We start from the raw sequence: 22206 nt of genomic DNA, 5'->3' as shown, positions 1-22206 counted from the left end.
GGCTTTTTAAAATTCCAGTTGCTATAACAACTTTGATATTTCTTTATTATTTTTAGCACTTCAGTTGCCATAACAATAAGATATCTTAAAAAATAGCAATTTTCTTTTATAAGGGAAAAATCTCTTTCAATTAAAAATGAATTTGAATCAACATTTCTTTCCTATAATGTGAACCCATTATTTAAAATGAAATTGTGCTGTTCTATTTTCATATAATTTTAACAGACTTTCCTCGGAAATGTTTTAAGGTTTAACTTTTCCTTCTGTGTTTTTATTGTACAAAAATTAAAGGGAGGTGACTGTATTGAGCCCATTCTTAGAGACAGTATTAATACTTGATGGGATTTCATTGATATAAAAATTAAATTTCCAAATTTGTTGTTATATGAAGTAAGAAAAGAACATGAATGATTGATAGCTCTTATGTGAATGTTGTAAGAAAGCCTGGAATTTCCTTTTTTCCTGTGTTGTTTTTCAGTGTATTTATTATGTCTATTGCCATATTAAAATAGGGACCACTTCACTTACCTGGAAGTAATTGACAGGGCAGACCTGAGCTATGATGCTTTATTCATAGAGCAGTACTTCTGTTTACTGTTGGAGGAAAAAGTTCTTATAAACTTAGTTTCTGATATTTAATCCTCTAGAAAATTAAAGACAGCAAGTTAAAAGAGGAAGGAAGAATACTGCTGTATTTATATATAAAAATATAGGGAGCTATGTATTCTTTTCTGTGCAAACAGAGTCAGAATATATAGGGATGCATATATACAATTTATATAGTCTCTTATAGGTACCTAATTGCTCGTAAAAATTAGTTTCTCTTGATTCAGTATACATGTATATTGAATCCAAATTTTGATTTGTGTTATGAGATAGTATTCTAATTGACATTAACAGTGATGATTCCAGCCTACTAGGCAAAAATTAAAGTATGTTCAGAATTCTGAATAAGTGGATGATACATCTTATAAAGATTTAAATGTAAAATTGTATAAAATAAAATTTAAAAAATTAAAAAAGAAACATTTGTCTGGGAATTGCAGGATCCTTGTAACTGAGATTTTTATGGACCAGGGTTTGGTAATTTTTATATTACTGTGTTGCTAATTACATGAATTTTCTAAGATGTGTGGTGAGGTTCAGATAATGTATATTTTAAGAATGTATTTTTAACGTATATTATATTTTAATGTATATTTAATGTATATGTTAAAAATATATTTTTTTAAAAGGACTGTTGAGAGAGAGGGCAACTCAAGAGAAAAGTGAGAGTATTGTTTTTAATTCCGTAATCTCAGCAGGTTACTGTGGGCATGGTTTCTTGAGGAGAAATGACTAAACAAAAAGCCTGTTTATAGTGAAGAATATGTTTAACTTCATTATCAGTGAGAATTGAATGAACTACCCTTATGTGCTTTTTCAGGTTTACTTTAATTCCTGATTTTCATAACCGACTTTAAAAAAGTTAACTATTATCTCAGTTTTACATATGGAAACTGAGATATATGAAGAAAATGACGTAGCTAAGGCCTTACGGCTATTAAGTGCTGTAGCCAGTGCGAACTCAAATCTGGCTGATTCTAAAGCCTATATTTTCTTCTCTAAGTCACAGTCTTCAAACTAAATAGATGTTTATTAAAAATAATAGCATAACTTGGAGAAACGTGAGGGAAGATCATCCTGTGCATGGTTGTATTTTATTGCTCTGCATACTGCTTTTGACCAATTAATTTGATTTTAATTATATATTTGAGCGTTCTCCCCACTGAGTTAAACATGCACATAAATTAGTATTTTGTTTGTCCATTTTCCTTTGTGACTGACTACAAATACTGGATTGCCGCAAAGGTCTTGCTTTCTCAGCCAGCTGTCTCGGATCCCAGCTAGCTAGGGCAGTCTCAGAGTGTTGTGTAACTGGCATTTAATAAGAAGCCTTTTCTCGCTCAGTGTCTCACTTGCATCTGGACTGTTGTGTCTGTGAGTACAAACAGTGAGCAGTGAGTGAGTCAGGTATAATGACTGAGAGAGTGTGAAAGTAGACACGGGCTGAATGTACTTATTCTGTCCAGCAGTTTCTGTTCTTTCAGACATTGCTTCGGAGAATTCTGGTGTTTTTCTTTTTCAACATCAATGTATATGATTTCCTGGCATTGCCTTTAAATGCACTCAAGTAATTTAGGCCTCTAATTTGATGGCTTTGCACCATAATGGGAGCACTTGAAAAAAGCAAGTGTAGTCATCTTTATCATTCTCTTCAGCTATAACTTACACACACACACACCCCCACACCCACACCCACCCCCACCCCCCGCCCTCAGCAGCCATGTTCCTATTTCTTTCATCAAAGTTTTTCCTGTTGCAGAATTTCATTGTATGGACAGTTTTGGGCTCTATTCTTTTAAGTCATCTGTTTGCTTATCTTTATGCCAATCTTAATTATTGTGGCTTTATAATAAGTTTTGAAATCAGGTTGTGCCAGTCCTCCAGATTTTTTTCTAATCCTTCCCTTAGATTGTTTTTGCTGTCCTAGGTCCTTTGTGTTTATATATACATTTTAGAATCAACTTCTTAATTCTACCAAAACCTACTTGGATTTGAATTGGAGTAGAGAAGGCAATGGCACCCCACTCCAGTCCTCTTGCCTGGAAAATCCCATGGACGGAGGAGCCTGGTAGGCTGTAGTCCATAGGGTCACTAAGAGTCGGACACGACTGAGTGACTTCACTTTCACTTTTCACTTTCGTGCACTGGAGAAGGAAATGGCAACCCACTCCAGTGTTCTTGCCTGGAGAATCCCAGGGACGGGGGAGCCTGGTGGGCTGCTGTCTATGGGGTCGCACGGAGTCGGATTGAGAAAAATTAATATTTGTAACAATATTGAGTCTTCTAATTTGTACAGATTATATATCTCTCCATTTACTTAGGACCTTTTATTTTTTTTCAGTGACATTTCGTATTTTTTAGGGTAGAGGACACACATGTCTTTTGTTAAATTTATTCATATTTTCTGTGTTTTGATGCTGTTGTAAATAGCTTATTGTTTACAATTTTATTTACTGTTCCAAGTGTATAGAAATGCAGTGATTTTTGTATGTTAACCTTGTTTCTGAAAAAATTTACTCATTAGTTCTGATGGGCTTTTGGGGTAGAATTTTGGGGGTTTTTCTTACATATACAGTCATGTCTTTCTTTTCCTTTATCACTAAACTATTTGTCATGCCTGTTGTATTGGTTGAGACTTCCAGAATATTGTGCGTGGATGTGGTGAGAGCAGACGTCTTTGCCTTGTTTCCAGTTTTAAAAGAAAAGCATTTACTCTTTGACTGTTAAGCATTATGTTAGCTGTGATCTTTCCCATATAGTGTCTTTGTCAGTTTGAGGAAATTTTTTTCTATTACCACTAATATTTTTAAAATATTTTTAATAGCTAGTAACTTGCCTCATAATAAAATGAAGTTGATCTATAAGCTTGTTTTCTGCTCTTGAAGGATCACAAAATCAGTGGATTCTAAGATGTCCCACTTTATATTCATTTTTTTTTCTCTTGGTGCTTAGACCAAGTTGCTTTGATACTACATTTGATAGTACATTTAAAATACATTGATACTATATTTTGTAGCATTTTTTTATTCTTAAAATGATAATCATTATCTCTCACTAGATAGGATTTTTCAAAGTGGCAGTTAAGTATGCATATTGAATTGGATTTAGGTAGAGGTATAGATGAATAATGGGCTTCTCTGATAGCTCAGCTGGTAAAGAATCAGTCTGCAATGCAGGAGATCCTGGTTCGATTCCTGGGTCAGGAAGATCCACTGGAGAAGGGATAAGCTACCCCACTCCAGTATTCTGGCCTGGAGAATTCCATGGACTGTATATGGTTTCTTCCAAAGCACAGTGGTTTGAAAAAAGCCCCTATAGCCCATGGGGTTGCAAAGCATCGGACTCGACTGAACAACTTTAATAAATAAATAAATGAATAATATTGCCCTTAATTTGAATATATTAGGATTTTATATATATATATATAATATATAATTATATATTAGGATTATATATATATATATCTGAATTAACTAAAAAGAAAGAAAACTATGATGTCATAATCAGCAGCAGGTACAAATATCCTGTGGCAAGTAGGGAACATAGCAAATACGTGTGGGTTGAGGAAAGGGTGGAGAGGGGGCAGGTAGAGCCAGTTTGGTGGTGGTGCTGCTGGTTTAATCACTAAGTCATGTCCAACTCTTGTGACCCAATGGGCTCAGGCTCTCCAGGCTCCTCCGTTTATAGGAGTTTCCAGGAAAGAATACTGGAATGGGTTGCCATTTCCTTCTCTAGGAGCCTAATTAGCTAATCCCAATAGAAAAGAGAAGTTAGATTGAATAGTATACAGAGATCAGATTTTGTAGGACCTGTTAGAATTGTATACTAAGGGCTGTATGAAATGGCTGAAGCATTTCAGTGAGCATGGTGCCATCTAGTTTGCATTTTGAAAAGAATATTCTGTCTGTTTTGCCCATAGTGGTTTGAAAAGAGGCCACCAACCACTCGGGAAGACCACATTGAAAGCCTCTGTAGTAGTCCACACACACGATGATGGCTAGCTGGCTTAGGGTAGTGACGGTGAGGTGGAGAAAAGTTAATAGGTGGGGAGGAATAGTTGAAGAAATAAGTAAATTCTGAGTCCATACACCTTTTTGTATCTTTTAAAAATAAGCTTAAAAACACTTTACATTATCTTCTGTTTTTTTTTTCCTCCCACAGTATTGGTTTTGCATTTCTCCTTGATAATCATTGCCTATTGTTTATGCTGTTTACCACCAGTGGCTAATGGTTCTCTCTTCTTTTGCTGTTTAACCCCGATTGAGTAGTTGCTTAGATGTCTAATGAAATATTGATTCATATTTGAATTTTATATGTACAAAGGTTGAACATATAAAACATATATAAGGTATGAATGAAAAATTAAACATCTGTGATGTATCATCTCAAGAAGTTCTAACTTATAGTTGTTAGAAATAATTCTGAAGTAATCCCAAATAATGATTCATAAGTTGAAAGGAGAGGGGGGTGGTTGATAATGACTAATAAGAATGGCAGTAATAAAACATCTAATGACCCTTAAAATGAAGAGAATTATGCATAATATAAAAACAGAGTGCTTTATGTAATGAGCTGTGTAAATATATGCTATTAGTGCTGTTGTTATTAGAGCTTCACTTTATAAATTAGTTTCTCTTATAATCAGTTCAGAAAAAAAGAACAGAAGGGAAAGAAAGTGAGGGGCTAGTAGTAAGAGTCAGTCTCAGAAAAGAAGAAAATTACCTTGTCAGAACTCCTGAAGCTGATTTTTTGAAGTTGGTAGAAGAAAAGAAGGAAGCTTGGTGGGTCAAATCTATTGCTCCTTGAACTCTCCCTCCCATATTATCATATACCTTTGAATGCATGTACAACTAGGGATTATTTGTATTTTTCTTAGATGTAAGTCTCTACCAGTGATTATTTGTTGGAAATAAATGGGTCAAAGTGATCTAGTATTTGAATATCTGTAAGTGACATTTTGGTCATTTCTCTGATTTTTTAAAAATATTATGATTCAAAACTTGAAAAATAATGTATAGTGTATACTTTTAAAATGATTTTTTAAAGATTTTTTTTAGATGAAGCCACTTTAATAATTAGTAATATTTTATTTCTCAGTGTTTTTGTCAGAAACCTTCATATTTAACTCTTTATGTGGAATGTAGGACCTGTCTACAGTCATGAATATTTATCATCTATAATTTTTATTTTGAATATTTATTATTATTGTGAAAGAAAGTTTTAGTTAAGCCAAATCTTGTTTGCTTTTCATGGTTTTATGTGTCCCTAAAAGTCAAAATGCTTCCCTGTAAAATAGAACTTTTCTAGCTTTTATATTAATTTCTCATTTAAATGCTTTCTTCTGCAATCAACCTCTGTGCTTTTTCAGTCTTTTAACCTTCTTGAGGCTTTCAGTGACTAGGTCAGCGATCTCTCTTGGTAAATGTCACATTGCACTTGAAAGTACGTGGGTTATTTTCAAATAGCTTTTGATATTGGTTTCTAACATAATTCCACAGAGATAACAGAACAGACTTTGTATAATTGCAGTACCTTTAGACCATGAAATTTTTGCACCTTGTTTTATGTCCCTAGATATGTTCTGGTGTCTTCTGGTTTATCGTCAATGGGAACTTTTTTACCTTGCTATTGTATGAAAATTGTATATATCTTAATTATGTTGAATAGGTTCATACTGCTTTTCAGATCTACTATATACTTCTGCTTTCTAATTTCTTCTGTTAATTTTTGATAGTTTGATATTGAAATGCCAATTAAAAATTTAATTTATCTACTTAAAAATAGTTGTAATATAGAGTAGAACTGTATGTGACTTTTTTCTGTATTTTCCAAGTCTCTGGTAAATGTGTTGTCATACTTTCATAATTTAAAAATATTTACAAAATTTACTTTCAAATCTTAGTATGGTACTCTTTCTAAGATTGTTATTCTAACTTATTTTATAAATTTTTCTGGTAATGAGAAATGTGGTTTCTTAATTTCACCTAACCTCATGAAGATTTTAGCAATGATACGGTCTTCCTGAAAGTTAGTTAAAAATTAAGGAAAAAATAGGGTCCTGTGGTTTAGAAATAATTTTTTAAATCTGAAAATAATTGTTCTTAGACATTTTATTAATAGCTGCTCTAAGTGGAAAACAAAGAGAATGAGGGAGGGGTTCATCAAAATGGTTTTAAGAATGACAATTTTGACCTGTTTCCTTCCTAGTTTCATGACTGTTAGTAAGCAAATTATACTTACTTTCTCTAGGTACCCACTCTCTTCCTTTGGAAGATGATAATGATGGGTATCTACTTCATATGGATTTAGTATTTTTACTGAGAAAAAAATGTAAAGCATATAGCATAATGTTTGGCACATAGAATATGCTCTAAATGTTGGTTATCCGTTTTCATCTTAAATTTCCTGATTCAATTCTGAAATAATGTATAAATTAATTCTAAATCACTTTTAAGAAAGTTGCTGACCCTATAAGAAATATTTTTAAAGTTGGGAATGTTTGTCTATAGTAAGTCAAAATAAGTGGAAATGGTTTTAAATATCTATTATGTAAATGAGCTTATAAATTAGCTTTCCTCTTACTTGGGTATGAGTAGCTCAAGAAATATATGAAAAAGTTCTTTGACTCTTTAATTCTTTTTTCTATTAGGATAAAAAGTGAACTAAGCAGTCATTCTGTTTATTTCTAATGTCTACTTTTCTGAGGTAATATTTGACCTTAAATAGTCCAGCTAGTAGATTTTAGTATAGAGGTATTAGTTCCAATGCTTTGTACAGTTAAATACGTCAGATTCAGCAGTTTAGTGTGGGTGTGGCAGAGGTTGGAAAGATTATAAAGTAACTTCTATTAATCAAAATATAATATATTTAGAGAATAAAAATAGTTGCTCTGTCACTTGAGTTCATGAAGACTTAGATGATTTTTAATAATTAATAAGTTTTTTCTGCCAATGAGCATTAGATTACTGCTGACTTTTTAGTGTCATAGTACCTTGTGGTAGTTTCTCTACAGGGTTTAAAGGTGCATCCTAGGGTCTTTTTCCTGTCCTGCTCATAGAAAATAATCTTTACAAATGTTATAAGGACAATACCTCTAGACATTCATACATGTCATTAATATGTTATAAGCGTCGGTCAGTTCCATTGTCTTCTTTTGTCAATCTTGATCGGAGCTTGCCGAGTTTAAGTCTATAAGCCTGCATGTGCCTGGCAACTGTTACCTAGTGACAGTTTCAGCTGCAGTGGCCATTGGCTGTGCTGTTGACTGGGGCAGGAGGACCGAGTCACCTTTCTGATGGTGAGTTCTTCTGCATCAGCTCAGGGTGAGGAGGAGGAGGAGCAGGGCTTCGGCTCAGGTGCAGGCAGTGAGAGATTGTGAAGAATATACTGACAGCATCTCGGTAACTGCATCACAGTAAATTGGACTTCTGAATCAAGCAGCCCAGCCTAGCAGCTGATAAAGAGTGAATGTAGGTGAGAAGCATTGTTTTATTCCTGTAACAAGAAAACTATTTTGTGATAAGTGAAACTAGGAATGTACAAGGAGGAATATCCTGTGGATATTATTATGAAAGAAGAAAGACTTCCCTGGATGACCTGATGGTGCACAAGAAAATAACTTTGAGAAGAATGCTTTCTATTAAGCTCCTGCATTGTTCCTGAAGGAAATGTTTTTATTTCTAATGCATGGTATTTCTTCAAAAGGTATGATAACAAAGACTGACAGGAGAGTCTCTGAAATGCCTGTACTTTAAAAAAGACTTTTGACAAATGCTAACCTGATATCAGAATGACCTTGGAAGCCTTTTGGATGGATTCTATCCTGCCAATCTTTCAGTATTTCAAACTCTAGGATTTAAACTCATCTCGATGCTTTAGAAGTATTTTAAAACAAGAACATCTTATAACCTACCTAATGGCCCCTGTACTAATTGAGCACTTGCTCAAAATAGAGTACAGAAATAGAAGAGACATTTTCTTAACATATGGCTGCTATAGAACTGCAAATATAACAGACAAGGTAATATTTTACTTTGAAAAGATTTAGTCGAAATAATGATTTAATGTATTAATCATTTAAAGAAAACAGAAAAGATACAGCAATATAGACTATAAAGCCTACTAGAAATACCTAAATAATAAATAATGGTAGCATTTCTAGTCAGAAGTTCAGAGCATATAGGAAAGTTTCTATTGTCTAAATTTTATATATATTTACATATATTTGTGAGAGAGAGATGTGGTTGCAAAGGTGAGAATTAACTTTGAGCTATATATTTTACGATCATGCTCCATTATAAGGAAGGTGGCGTATCAGATAATGAAGGTTATTTTCGGTTGTTGATGCTGAATTAATAGCAAAAATGATTTTGCTTTCCTTTTGAAAAGGAAAAGATATAAATTACAGTCCTGGTGGTAGCATCATTAACTGTAATGGACTAAAACTGTTTTCATCTGAATGCTTAAAAAATGCATGCAGAATTAAAACTTTCAGAAGTTTGTTTTTCTATTTTTTCAGTGTTGACCCATTGTGTATTATCTTCCTTATTGGAAGGATGCTTTTTTCTTCCTCTCATGAGAGTTATAGGGCAGTCTGGAGTCTGTTACCTCTCTTCTGCTCCTTTGTGCCCCAATAGAGATGAATCTTTTAGAATTAATCTTGTTGGAGAAGGGGATTCTTAGCTTTTGAGATAAAAGAGAGAGAAATGGATCATAAAGTTGACCCACCAGTATCAAACCCTGAACTGAACCTAAAGACACTATTTAGCCCAATGAACTTTTTCTTAGCTTTCCAACCAAATTTGTGATTTTAATTAAGTTCTAAAATTTGAATCCATTTCTCCTGACAGATGAAACAGGAAGCCTGAGACTATTTAGGACTTTTTTTTTCTTCCTCGTTCTTCCTAGTTGATCCCTAAGAAACTACCTTTCTGAAGAGAACTAATGGCCCACAGGAGCTTTTCTTTCCTTGGCAATTGCTTTTTTCCTTTTACAGATTTAATTTTTCATAGTGCAAGATATCATTAAGAAGTTCATTTTCTCTAGAAGTGCCTTGTGTCTGCAAAAAGTTGTTTGAAAGCATCGGAGGAAGCTAATTGGTGACCTGTTTTTCACCTCCTTTCTAGCTTATTCCTCTTCCTCCCCCCCCAAAGCTGAGGTGTGTTACTGCTGCACCGAGGCTGATGAAGAGACTTGAGTACTCCCCGGGATGCTCAGCTGTGACAGAAGCACTGCCACTGTCTGCCGAAGCTGACGCTGAGACACTCCTGGGCAGAGTTTAGCAGATGCTAGGCAGGGCACCTGCTTGCTGTAGCTAGGGCTGCAGGTCCTTTTAATTCCAAGCCATGAATGATTCCAGGTGGACTGAATGGAGGATCCTGAACACGAGCAGTGGCATTTTGAATGTGTCTGAACGTCACTCCTGCCCACTTGGATTTGGCCACTACAGTGCGGTGGATGTATGCATCTTCGAGACAATTGTCATTGTCTTGCTGACATTTCTCATCATTGCTGGGAATTTAACGGTCATCTTTGTTTTTCACTGTGCTCCACTTTTACACCACTATACGACCAGCTATTTCATTCAAACAATGGCATATGCTGATCTTTTTGTTGGAGTTAGCTGCTTGGTTCCTACTCTCTCACTTCTCCACTACTCCACAGGTATCCACGAGTCACTGACTTGCCAGGTTTTTGGATATATCATCTCAGTACTGAAAAGTGTTTCTATGGCATGTCTTGCTTGCATCAGTGTGGATCGCTATCTTGCCATCACCAAGCCTCTGTCCTACAATCAACTGGTCACCCCATGTCGCCTGAGAATTTGCATTATTTTAATCTGGATCTACTCTTGCCTAATTTTCTTGCCTTCCTTTTTTGGCTGGGGGAAACCTGGTTACCACGGTGACATTTTTGAATGGTGTGCCACCTCTTGGCTCACCAGTGCCTATTTTACCGGCTTTATTGTTTGTTTACTTTATGCCCCTGCTGCCTTGGTTGTCTGCTTCACTTACTTCCACATTTTCAAAATTTGCCGGCAGCACACCAAAGAGATAAATGACCGGAGGGCCCGATTCCCGAGCCATGAAGCGGCTGCCTCTGGAGACGCCGGGCATAGCCCTGATCGTCGCTACGCCATGGTTTTGTTCCGGATAACCAGTGTGTTTTACATGCTGTGGCTCCCTTATATCATCTACTTTCTTCTAGAAAGCTCCCGGGTCTTGGACAATCCAACACTGTCCTTCCTAACCACCTGGCTGGCTATAAGTAATAGTTTTTGTAACTGTGTTATATACAGCCTCTCCAACAGTGTTTTCCGGCTAGGCCTCCGAAGACTGTCTGAGACAATGTGTACATCTTGTATGTGTGTCAAGGATAAGGAAGCACGAGACCCCAAACCTAGGAAACGGGCTAATTCCTGCTCCATTTGAAGAAAACTCCACAGTAAATCACATGTAATCTGACAGTAGTTTTGGATTGTATCCTTGCTTCATCTGGAAATTTGCCACTAGAGAAATATTTACTTGAATAGTTGACTATGAGAGGAAGGGACTAAACGTTTCTTTTTTTTTTTTCTTTTTCCTGGAAAAAAAAAAAAAAACCTAAATATATATAGAGGGTAATCTCATGAGATAATTGTGGTGTGTGAGTATAAATATGCAGTACTAGGAAAAGTGAAGCTCTGAGGATGGAAAAGTACCTCAGATCTTCCACAGGGCATGAGCGAAGCCCCTGGCGTTCTGTCTCTCTCTCTCTTTCTGACTGGACTCTCTCCTCTGTCTCTGCCTCTCATTCTCTTTCTCTCTGTCTCTCTCACTCTCTTCTGTGTTTGTGGAATTACTTACATAAATTGCCCTTTATAGAAAAATGCTACATATTTTATATGTGGTAAAGTATAACCTTTTGCATCAAAGTGTACTTCTAAACTCACTAATCTGCAGTCCCTAAAAGGTCCCTCCATGGAGGATGCATAGCAAGCATTATATTTTATTACCTGCCACACAACCCTTTTGCTTGTGTTTTTATATCCGTAGCACAAATTTCTGCAGTGAAGAAACAGTTTTTTCGTTTGTTTGTTTCTTCTGGGTAAATGTATGCTCCCTCCGCCTTTCTAACAGCCTGCTATTATTTTTCCTCCATTTTTCTTTATCTGCATCCTTTGGTACCTTAAGCCAGAAGTGTCTTAGCTAATGAAAGAATCTATTATATAAAAGTCATAATGTTGAATGGCTTATTCCTTCTAAAAAAGTATTCTATATATTGTTTAAGATATTGTGTTAAGTATTTTTTAATGGGTTTGGGAAACATTTTTATTTAGTTGCTTTTGAAATAATACATGTGCCCAAAGTGGTGTCCTTTCTCGGGGGGCCTATAATTAAGCTTTGTTTTTCTTTAAGATAATTCACAATGCAAATGCAGAGGACTCACTCAGAAGTGGGATATTGCTCTTAAAGCTACTTGGTGTGTTCCACCTTTTTTTTTAAAGAGTAAAATATTAGCCTTTTTATGTTAGGTCTGCAAAGCTTACTGTTGTGGTCCACTAAAATTTGTATGATAATGCATTTGCACATACTATATTTTTTACAACAAAGAACATGTAAATTACATTATGTGATCTGTGCCTAATGTCTTCTTAGCACACTATATAGATCACTGTTGCTTAAATCGTCAACATTGGACACAAATATATAAAAACGTCTTTTAATAGAAAAATACTTTTGTTAGTTGTTAATTAGGTGTTTCTATTAGACCAAGCTTTATTCCTAGAGATGCTGAGAATAAAGCATACTTAATTATCAAATAACAGGTAAGAACTGTCAATATTTTCTTTTGTAATGATCTGTTTTCCCATTCAGAGATTAAATTAATTTTTTGTGTGCTATATGGAGTTGTGTAATAAATTGTCAGGGGTTTAGATGTAGCAAAATGGCATTTGAGAAATTAATAGTGAAGCAGGTGTAAGTGCTAAAACATCTAAATCTTACTTTTTTTTTTTTACCTTAAGTTTCCTGTCAGATATTTTAAAATTTATATCAAACTACTGAGTATTCTCAGCATTTTTGATTATTTTATGAAATGCATATAGTGAAATGTGCCTATGACTCTTCAAATTGGAAGCCAACAATGTTTGCACACTGATGGTTTGACTTAAGAGGTCCTTTAGTAAAAGAAATGTCATTGTTTTATTGAGGTTGTTCTGAACCCCTGTATATTTTTAAACATGTAAGAAAGGTTTAAAATAAAGAATAAAACAGTATTCTACATATTGAAAATCAGACTTTGCTTCAGTTGCTTCAGTTTAATAAAACATTTAGAATAAGAGGTTACTGTTGGGAAATCAAAAATTTATTTCACATTTTTGTGGTTTGGGTTGTTTACATTGATTCTCATTCCGTTTGCCAGTGACATCTTGGATAAGTTGAAATGTGCCTTTGAGTTCAGACCAGTTTAAGGAAAATAAAGTTTGAGGAAACATAATACTAACTTTCAAGTTGAGTGATATAAATAGAACCTTCAACATTGTGTGTGTTATTTGGGAATCAGATGTTGATTCCTTTAGTTTGGTATGTAAGTATAGTTAGAAAAGACTTCATACATCCTTTGTAATGAAAACCTGAGGCTGTGTTTATGGCATTTTTTCTTTTTTGCTTTTCCTCATGCTAGTTAATAATTATATGCCAGGCACAGTGAAGTTTTACGTATGTGATAACTTTTAATTCTCACTGCAACCCTTGGAGATAGCTACTGTTTTTATCCCCATACTAAAGATGGGAAAGCCAAAGAAAAGCGATTTATCCAAGGTTCAGTGGTCAGTGGTAGAGGTTCGTCCACACTCACATAACCATTTTGCTACCCTGCCTTTTCCCCCCACAGCCTTCAAATTTTGTACCTCTGTCTTTACCTTTTCCCTGCAAAGCTTGTTTGAGTTTTTTATTTTTTTCCCCTCACCTAAATCTTTGCTTCAGTTCTTTCCTTGTGATATCTTTTTCCTTGATCTTAAAACTCTCTTTTATTAAAATAGCAATCTGATAAGCCCACACTTAGTGCTTTAGTCTTTAATCAAACTGAAACCCTGGCGCATGACAGTCCCTTGATAGTCCTTTTGTTCATTTCTGTTAAGTTTTCATTGCATATCTTTTCCAAGTCTCTATAAATTTTTTAGTGATTTTTTTGAAGACAAAGGGTGGAGAAGGAAAGCTTTGTTATAGGCTGAAAGGAAAGCCTCTAGAAGGCAAGTCCTTGGTTTAGATTCTTCACTTATTTTAAAGTTTTGTGGGCAATGCCAGGATAAGCCACTTAACTTCCTTTTGACTTAATATGTGTTTTGTTATAAGATAATATTTATTTTGAAACTATTCTGCCTTTTTAAGGTGAATATGTTTTAAGAATGGAAAGCATAACCATCATTCTTACCACTATACTGTATTCTGTGGTAATTATCCAATTTGGTTATAGATGGCAGCCAAACAATAATGCTGTAGTCTATTTCTAAATGTTCTGTTACCTGTGGAGTTGTTTCTAAAGTTATATAATGTCATAAGGCTTTGTAACCTATGAGTTTGTGAAGCCTGGACTGAAACCCTAGCCCTCATAAGCTGTTTAGCCCTAGGTAAGATACTAAATGTTCCAAGTCTTCAGTTTTCTCATCTGGATCAGAAAGATCCAGAGACTTGTACCTTCCTAGTAGGCTGGATTTAAAGATTAAATGAGATAAAGTGTTCGAATTGTGGTAGCTGCTGTTTTATTGTCTTTGTGGCTGCCATATTTATTGCTATCACAAGTTAAAGATTACTGATTCTGATAAGGAAGTTGTATTTTATAACACTTTAGAGTTATATAAAATGACTTTTTTTTTTTTTTTTTGCCAAATCTGTTAAACTTGAATTTGGGCTAAACCCGGGCTTCCCTCATAGCTCAGGTGGTAAAGAATCTGCCTGCAGTGCAGGAGACCTGGGTTTGATTCCTGGGTTGGGAAGATCCCCTGGAGAAGGAAATGGCAACCCACTCCAGTTTTCTTGCCTGAAGAATCCCATGGACAGAGGAACCTGGCTGCTTCAGTCGATGGGGTCACAAGAGTCGGACATGACTTAGCGACTAAACCACCAGATTTTTTTAAATGTAGAAAGCTTCCTTAATTTCTGAAAGCTCTTTTCCCAGAAATAGTTGTTCATGAAGACATCATTGGAGATGAAAGGTATCCAGCAAGCAGACGATGAAACGAGACAGGATGACTCTGAGATTAACCTACATCCCTGGTGGCTTAGCTGGTAAAGAATCTGCCTACAATGCGGGAGATCTGAGTTTGATCCCTGGGTTGGAAAGATCTCCTGGAGAAGGAAATGGCAACCTGCTGCAGTATTCTTGCCTGGAGAATTACACTGACAGGGAGCCTGGTGGGCTACAGTCCATAGGGTTGCAAAAGAGTTGGACACGACTGAGCGACTAACACTTTATTGAATATAGTAAATACAAAAATTATATTAGTTATATATTTAAAACAACATCCTTAAACATTTTTCTTTCATCAGATTGGCAGTAGTAGGAAAGCATTGTTGAGTACCTTGCCATTTGTCTTTGCATTTTAGTTTTCCTTGTGTACTAACTTGGAATTTAAGGTATTTTGTCATAAACGTATTACCTGGAAGAAACAAAGATTATAAGTAGAGTTGCTCTCTTTATATCATTTATTATATAAAATTAGAAATGAAGTTGTTGCCTTAAATGACTTTCCTCTGTCTCTCCCTACCCTGGAAGGTAATCATTAGATGTGAAAACGATATAAATGTGTGATAAGCAGAGGAAATTAAGATGTGGGGAATTTGCTTGTGTAATGTGCTGAGCATAGCATCCTTCTGTCCAGGAAGGACCATCACAGTGCACAGGAGCCTTTGTTACTGAGTTGATGCTCTGTTCTGATGTGTAGGGTCCAACAGTTGCTCCTTTCCCTGAGTAAAACTTTAAGATTAGGAAGGATGTGTAGAAAGTTGTAAATCAACAACCAAGTGTGTGGACATTGAGGAAAAATGATTTGAAGAGAAAAAATAATCCTCCTTTCAGTGTTTCTTATAAACGTAAGTTTTTTTTTTTTTTACTTATTAATAGTAAATTTATTAATATTGTTCATTAGTAATAGGTCAGAGGAGAAAAGCAACATAATTGTTCCTGCAGATGCTATAAAATTATTCAACAAAATTTAATATCTATTCCTCAGGAAAGTCTTCTTAGAAAATAAGCAAGGGAGGAAATTTCCTTAACACTTCAATGAATAACAAAATCTAGAGGCAGCAGTTTTATCCAGTGCTAGTTTTGCTCTATAATTTAAAATATTTTACCTTTATTTAATAGTGTAACAATTCTTTAAAAATATTAAAAGTGATGTGATTAGGTTTTCCTTCTTTATTAATACTGTTTAAAAATTTTTTATAGTGAACCTTTACTTCTTTTATAATTGGAAAAATTGTCTTGTTAAGTGTGCTGTTTAAAAACTATTTTGATGTTTCACAGTAGATTTGTTGATTTTACAGGTAACATTAGCAAATTTTGTATCAATACAATTTTCATTTAAAGAGTTTATGTAGTTTCTGACTTGTATAATATTTGTTATTACATGTAAAATTTTCAGAGACATTTGATGCCTTTCTTTGATATTAGATGTTCTTTATATAATTTTGCTTCAGCATAATCATTTTTAAGTGTTATTTGCTGAATCTAAAATGTATCTCTGTTACCTACCACATTTTTTTAATGCACCATTTTAAAAAAATGCACCATTAATACATTTTAAAATGCATTTTTCACATCTTTAAATAACAGAAGGATGACCTTGCATTAGGGAAGTGGAGTCCAGCTTATGTGTTAGCTGCCTATTTCACAGATAGGCAAGATTCTGTTTTTTAGCACCCCCATCCCCAAAGATCATATCTGTAACTTTTTAATGATAACTTTTATTTTATTTTCACATACGATTCCCTATTATGGTGAAGAAAATCAGAGTAATAAATTCAGCTGGATATGGTTATGTCTGATGGGTGTTTAAGGCATATATGATATCAATATCTTCACTGTCATAAATGGGATCAAATTAATTTTGGAGATTGTAAAATTTCAAAATATGCAGGTGATAAGTATCAAGAAGCAACATAAAGTATAGAGATAGAATTTATTGGATGGAATTTTTTCCTTAAATTCTGAAATTTCCCCAAATGCTCCTTTATGCAAAATAAATCACGTTTCTCTTTGAGTTTAGAAATCTGACTCCAATTTTATTTTATGTTTTCTACTTAAGCAAGTGGAAATGATGTTGATGCTGGTTAAAACTACTCAAATATACTCTATAAATTCAAAGTGATGACATTATTTTCAGTGGAAGGCCCACACATTAAAAAAAATCAAGGACAAAGTTATATAGTCTGTTCTTTAAAATTCAAAATGTGTCTTTGAATGCAGTGCAGACTGTAGCAAGAAATGACCTGTGCATTTGTCTGAGGTTATGCCTGACAGGAGCAAGTGTTCATGCATATACTCTGTGTAACATACAGTTTTAAAACATTTACTTATATTCCTAATAAAGTCTGAAGTTTAAAATAGGTATTTTTAGAGTATACATTTTATAATAATAAATAGCTCCTTCACAATTATTTCATTAACTCCTCCACAGGTTTTGTAATTAAAAATGGTATTTGTAAAATTGGTACTATAAATGATAGGTTTTGCCAAGGTTAAAAGATAATTTGTGAACAATAGGTTAAAAAAATCATAAAGTTCTTGTTTTAATATTTTAACAAGTTAAATTGTATTTGGATTTTTCTTGTGATTATTTTGGCAAGAAAAAGTTTCAAAATTTTGTCTTTAGAATTCCTTGCCAATTGCAAATTATAATTTCTTATTTGTAAGAAAACAACTTCTGTGTAATGTATATGTAGGTTTTTGTGAAATGTTCTTGCCATAAATTAGATTTTCAAATTTAAGGAAAATTACAAATAAATATGCATTTAACTTCTTGCACTCCAAGATCTCAAAAGATTACTGGATTTTTAGGTATATTTACTTGGAGATAACTGTGGAAAAGTACATTTTGAAGATTTATGTTTAGAATATATTATTATTAAATGGGTCTTGTAATGGCTTCTGTTATTTCAGTCATCAGCACGACTTATCAGCTCTATCTTCTCAGTTTCTATATGTGATTTAATACTTAAAATTGAACAAAAAATTTAAATTTATTAGAGGGCTATACCTTGATATACATTTATAGATTTTGAAGTCCAGAACATTTTGTGGTAGCATTTATTTATGGGACAAGATAAAAAGGTGTGTGCATGTGGATATATGTGTATTTGTTATAATGCTTAAAAATCATGTTCAACTCTTTTGCAACCCCATGGACCGTAGCCCACCAGACTCCTCTGTCCATGGGAATCCCAGGTGAGAATACTGGAGTGGGTTGCCATTACCTTCTCCAGGGGATCTTCCTGATCCAGGGATCAAAACCCATGTCTCCTGCATTGGAAGGCAGATTCTTTACCACTGAGCCACCAGGGAAGCACCTGTTACAGGCTGAGAAAAAATCCCTCTGCTTTCAATTTGCAGTCATTGCAGAGTGTTTACTTTTGCTATAGTTAAAGGTACACATATTTTTTAAATAGAAAACTTATTAGGATTTGAGGTAACATTCTTTGTTGAGATTACCAGTGATGTCTTAGTTTGGGAATGTTAATATGGGATATATTCAAATGATTCTGTGTGCATAGAGGAGATTGGAGACAAGTACTTGCCTCTCCTGTCATATGTGTTAAGAAATTAAGTTTTGAGAAAGCTTAAAATGCTTTTGAACATGTATAATGCCCTTGGCATTATGAATTAAATGTATTCTAAAAGCTCCTGTGAGTAAACCCTATCTCATTTTACATGTAGAAATCTGAGATAAGATTTTTAAGTGACCCTCACAAGATCACGTAGCCAGACAAAGATAGTACTGACCGTATACCTTGTGCAGCAACGTTTTTGCCTGTGATAAAGTTCTTGAATAATGTATTTATGGATGGCTGGTCATTAAGGGATCTGACCCTTTTTCATTGAGTAGAAAATGAGGACTGACTTAGTTAATACAGGAAAAATTCCATATGAAGTTTTAATTGTATATTGAAGGTGGGATTTTGAGGTCATGGAAAATTTTAATGAGATGTATTCTCAGCACTGCTAATTTCTTAAAGAAATTTCTTATCCATAGAGGGTCATAAAATTTACCTATCTTTTTAAAAAACACAACAGTTTAAAAACATCTGCTGAATTTATTGAGAGATATGTAAACTGAATTGAGCAGTGTTCAGAGAAGGCAATGGCACCCCACTCCAGTACTCCTGCCTGGAAAATCCCATGGACGGAGGAGCCTGGAAGGCTGCGGTCCACGGGGTCGCTGAGGGTTGGACATGACTGAGCAACTTCACTTTCACTTTTCACTTTCATGCATTGGAGAAGGAAATGGCAACCCACTCCAGTGTTCTTGCCTGGAGAATCCCAGGGATGGGGGAGCCTGGTGGGCTGCCGTCTATGGGGTCACACAGAGTCGGACACGACTGAAGTGACTTAGCAGCAGCAGCAGCAGCAGTTATATATTTAAAAACTATAACCTTAATGATGATGATGTTGTTCAGTCACCAGATCATGTCCAACTTTTTGTGACTCCATGGACTGCAGTACGTCAGGCTTCCCTGTACTTCATTATCTCCTGGAGTTTGTTCAAACTCACATCCATTGAGTTGATCATGCCATCCATCCATCTTGTCCTCTGTTGCCCCCTTCTCCTTAATGATGAAGAATTGTCAAAAACACTAGTACATATATATATATATATATATATCCGCTTTTGAAAAGTAAACATGTCATAGCTGTTCACTTTATGTTCTAAATATTCTTTATAATGGATTTGCAGTGTTGTTGAAGTCATAATAGGATGTTTTTTTCTGAACCTACTGATAGAAAAGGTCTTGACATTTCTGGCTACCGTGCTTTATGAAGTGCTTTGTTGTGTATAGTCTAAAAAATTGTACTCAGGGAATCAGAGAGAGCAGTCTGAATTAGTGATATTTTTACATAAAACCCTGTTAATGTATAATTCAGTTTTCTTTCAGTGAAATAATGTGGTTATAGAAAAATTAAAGGAACTCTAATTAGGCTAACACAGGATTGCCTTATAAATGTCCTTAGATGAACTGTTTCCTTAGTTTCTACTGTATGCATCAACTGAATATAACTTAATTTTACTGAATTGTTTGAAAAGTTTGTTGTTTTAAACATTTAAGGTTTTTGTGAAAATTTTGATCATTTAACTTATGGTACCCATTAAAAAGATTTTCAAGATGAGTCATTGCAAAATTCAAATTATTGAAATCTGAATTAGCTGGTTATGTTTGCATTTTTGTATCAATAAATCAGGACAATAAATATTTGTGTATGTTTTATGTGACATAAATTGTGGTTCTGCAGATACTCCTGGATGCTTTTAAGTCCAGAGAGTAATTTATTGAATTGTGGGAAGCAGGCTAAGGGGCAGACTATCTAATTTCTAGAATTTGAGGGAGAGATTGCAAAACAATTTTAGGAAAAATGGAATAGACTGAAGAATTAGAGAACTTGATGCATTTAAAAGATGGCAGTTTAGTTGCTAAGTTATGTCCAACTCTTGAAACCCCATGAACTGTAGCCTGCCAGGCTGTCAGTCCATTGAATTCTCCAGGCAAGGATACTGGAGTGGGTTGCCAATTTTAAAGATGAATTGACCTAAATATATAGCTATGTGTTTGGATGCTTTAGTCTCAGAGGATACCTTGAGATATTTGAAAATTTATTAAAGTGAAAGGGAAGGAAATGTTCAGTGTTCAGCATAGTACAAAAGTGTCGTTGAGTTTAATTAGGTCTCATTTGTTTATTTTTGTTTTTATTTCCATTATTCTGGGAGACAAAGTGAATAGTACCTTGCTGCGATTTATATTAGAGAGTGTTCTGCCTATGTTTTCCTCTAAAAGTTTTTTAATGTCCCGTCTCACATTTAGGTCTTTAATCCATTTTGAGCTTATTTTTGTGTCAGGTGTTAAAGAATGATCTAATTTCACTTATTTACATGTAGCTGTCCAGTTTTGCCAGCACCATTTGTTGAAGAGGCTGTCTTTCCAACATTTGTCATGGATTAGTTGACCATAGGTACATGGGTTTATTTCTGGATTTTCTGTCCTGTTCCATTGATCTATATTTCTATTTTTCTGCCAGTATCATACTGTTTTCATGATTGTAGCTTTGTAGTACAATCTGAAGTTGGGGAGTCTTGATTTCTCCAGCTCCGTTTTTCATTCCCAGGATTGCTTTGGCTATTTGGGGTGCTCTGTGTTTCCATAAAAATGGTAAAACTTTTCTTCTAGTTCTGTGAAAAATGCCATTGGTAATTTGATAGGAATTACATTGACTCTGTAGATTGCTTTGAGGAGTATAGCCATTTTCACAATATTAATTCTTCAGATCCAAGAACATAATGTATGTATCCATCTGTTTGTGTCATCTTTGATTTCTTTTCATCAGTGTCTTGTAGTTTTCTGCATGCAGATCTTTTGTCTCCTAAGATAAGTTTATTCCTAGGTATTTTACTCTTTTTGTTGCAATGGTGAATGGGATTGTTTCCTTAATTTTTCTTTTGGATTTTTTGTTGCTAGTGTATAGGAATACAAGGGATTTCTGTATATTAATTTTATATCCTGCCGCTTTACAGATTTCATTGATTAACTCTGGTGATTTTCTGGTGGTATCTTTAAGGTTTTCTATGTATAGTATCAAGTTGTCTGCAAACAGCGTTTTATTTCTTCTTTTCCAATCTGGATTTCTTTTTCTTCTCTGATTGCCCTGCTGGGACTTCCAAAACTATGTTGAATAATAGTCTGCCTCTTCTAATTCTCATTGCTTCAACATAGCTAATTCCCCTTTTTCATCCTCAGTCAGAATTCATTTTAGTTTTTATTTTTGATCTTTAAACAAGTATTATTCCTTAAGGAAATATGTGTGTGTTAGTTTCTCAGTTGTGTCCGACTCTTTGTGACCCCATAGGGTATAGCCCACCAGGCTCTTCCTTCTGTCCATGGGATTTTCTAGGCAAGAATACTGGAATGGGTTGCCATTTCTTTCTCCAGGGGATCTTCCTTACACAGGGATCAAACCTGGGTCTCCTGGATTGCAGGCAAACTATGTCTGAGCCAGCAGGAAATATAAGGAGTATTTAAAAGGATATAAAAGAGAGTAAATCACCCATAATTCTATATAATATTAACACATAGATATAAAAACTCATTTGTTTCCCCCGCCCCTGTCATTTTCTACCATGGACCAGGATTTTTTCTATGTAAAGGGTTTTTAATGTAGTTATTTGTATCTTAAGCAGTTTTCTATGTTATTGCATACTTTTTATGAACATTTTATAAATAAACTTTAGTATTATTTTGTTTGAATTTTTAAGAAAGAGAAATACTTAGTATTATTAAAATGATTATTTATACATGGTAACAATTTTCTAAAAGAAGAGAGCCGGTTTACCTTCACGCTAACAACTGTCAGCCTACC

At 34.6% G+C, this 22206-nt stretch overlaps 2 protein-coding genes across 6 annotated transcripts in view; both read left to right on the top strand.

Moving 5' to 3' along the window:
* Positions 1 to 22206, top strand: part of RABGAP1L (RAB GTPase activating protein 1 like) — a 744918-nt gene that overhangs the window by 258386 nt on the left and 464326 nt on the right. The window contains exon 14 of one of the 5 annotated variants that reach the window (XM_086343680.1): positions 9732 to 11067. The exons of the other annotated variants lie outside the window; for them this stretch is intronic. Coding sequence (XP_086199806.1) covers positions 9732 to 9887 — 156 coding nt within the window. The 3' untranslated portion in view covers positions 9888 to 11067. Of the gene's footprint in view, positions 1 to 9731; positions 11068 to 22206 lie in introns of those variants that run through there. 5 annotated transcript variants of the gene reach the window in all.
* GPR52 (G protein-coupled receptor 52) lies at positions 9951 to 14811 on the top strand. Its single transcript, XM_086343690.1, has one exon. The coding sequence runs from the start codon at positions 9951 to 9953 to the stop codon at positions 11034 to 11036; it is 1086 nt and encodes a 361-aa protein (XP_086199816.1). The 3' UTR covers positions 11037 to 14811.

Source organism: Bos grunniens, chromosome 16 (genome assembly GCF_055505025.1).
Source record: "Bos grunniens cultivar Pamir isolate PY7600 chromosome 16, Bosgru_T2T1.0, whole genome shotgun sequence".
Classification (NCBI taxonomy): domain Eukaryota; kingdom Metazoa; phylum Chordata; class Mammalia; order Artiodactyla; family Bovidae; genus Bos; species Bos grunniens.
Note: the sequence above shows the minus strand (reverse complement) of the source record. Positions and strands in the feature narration are given on the sequence as shown.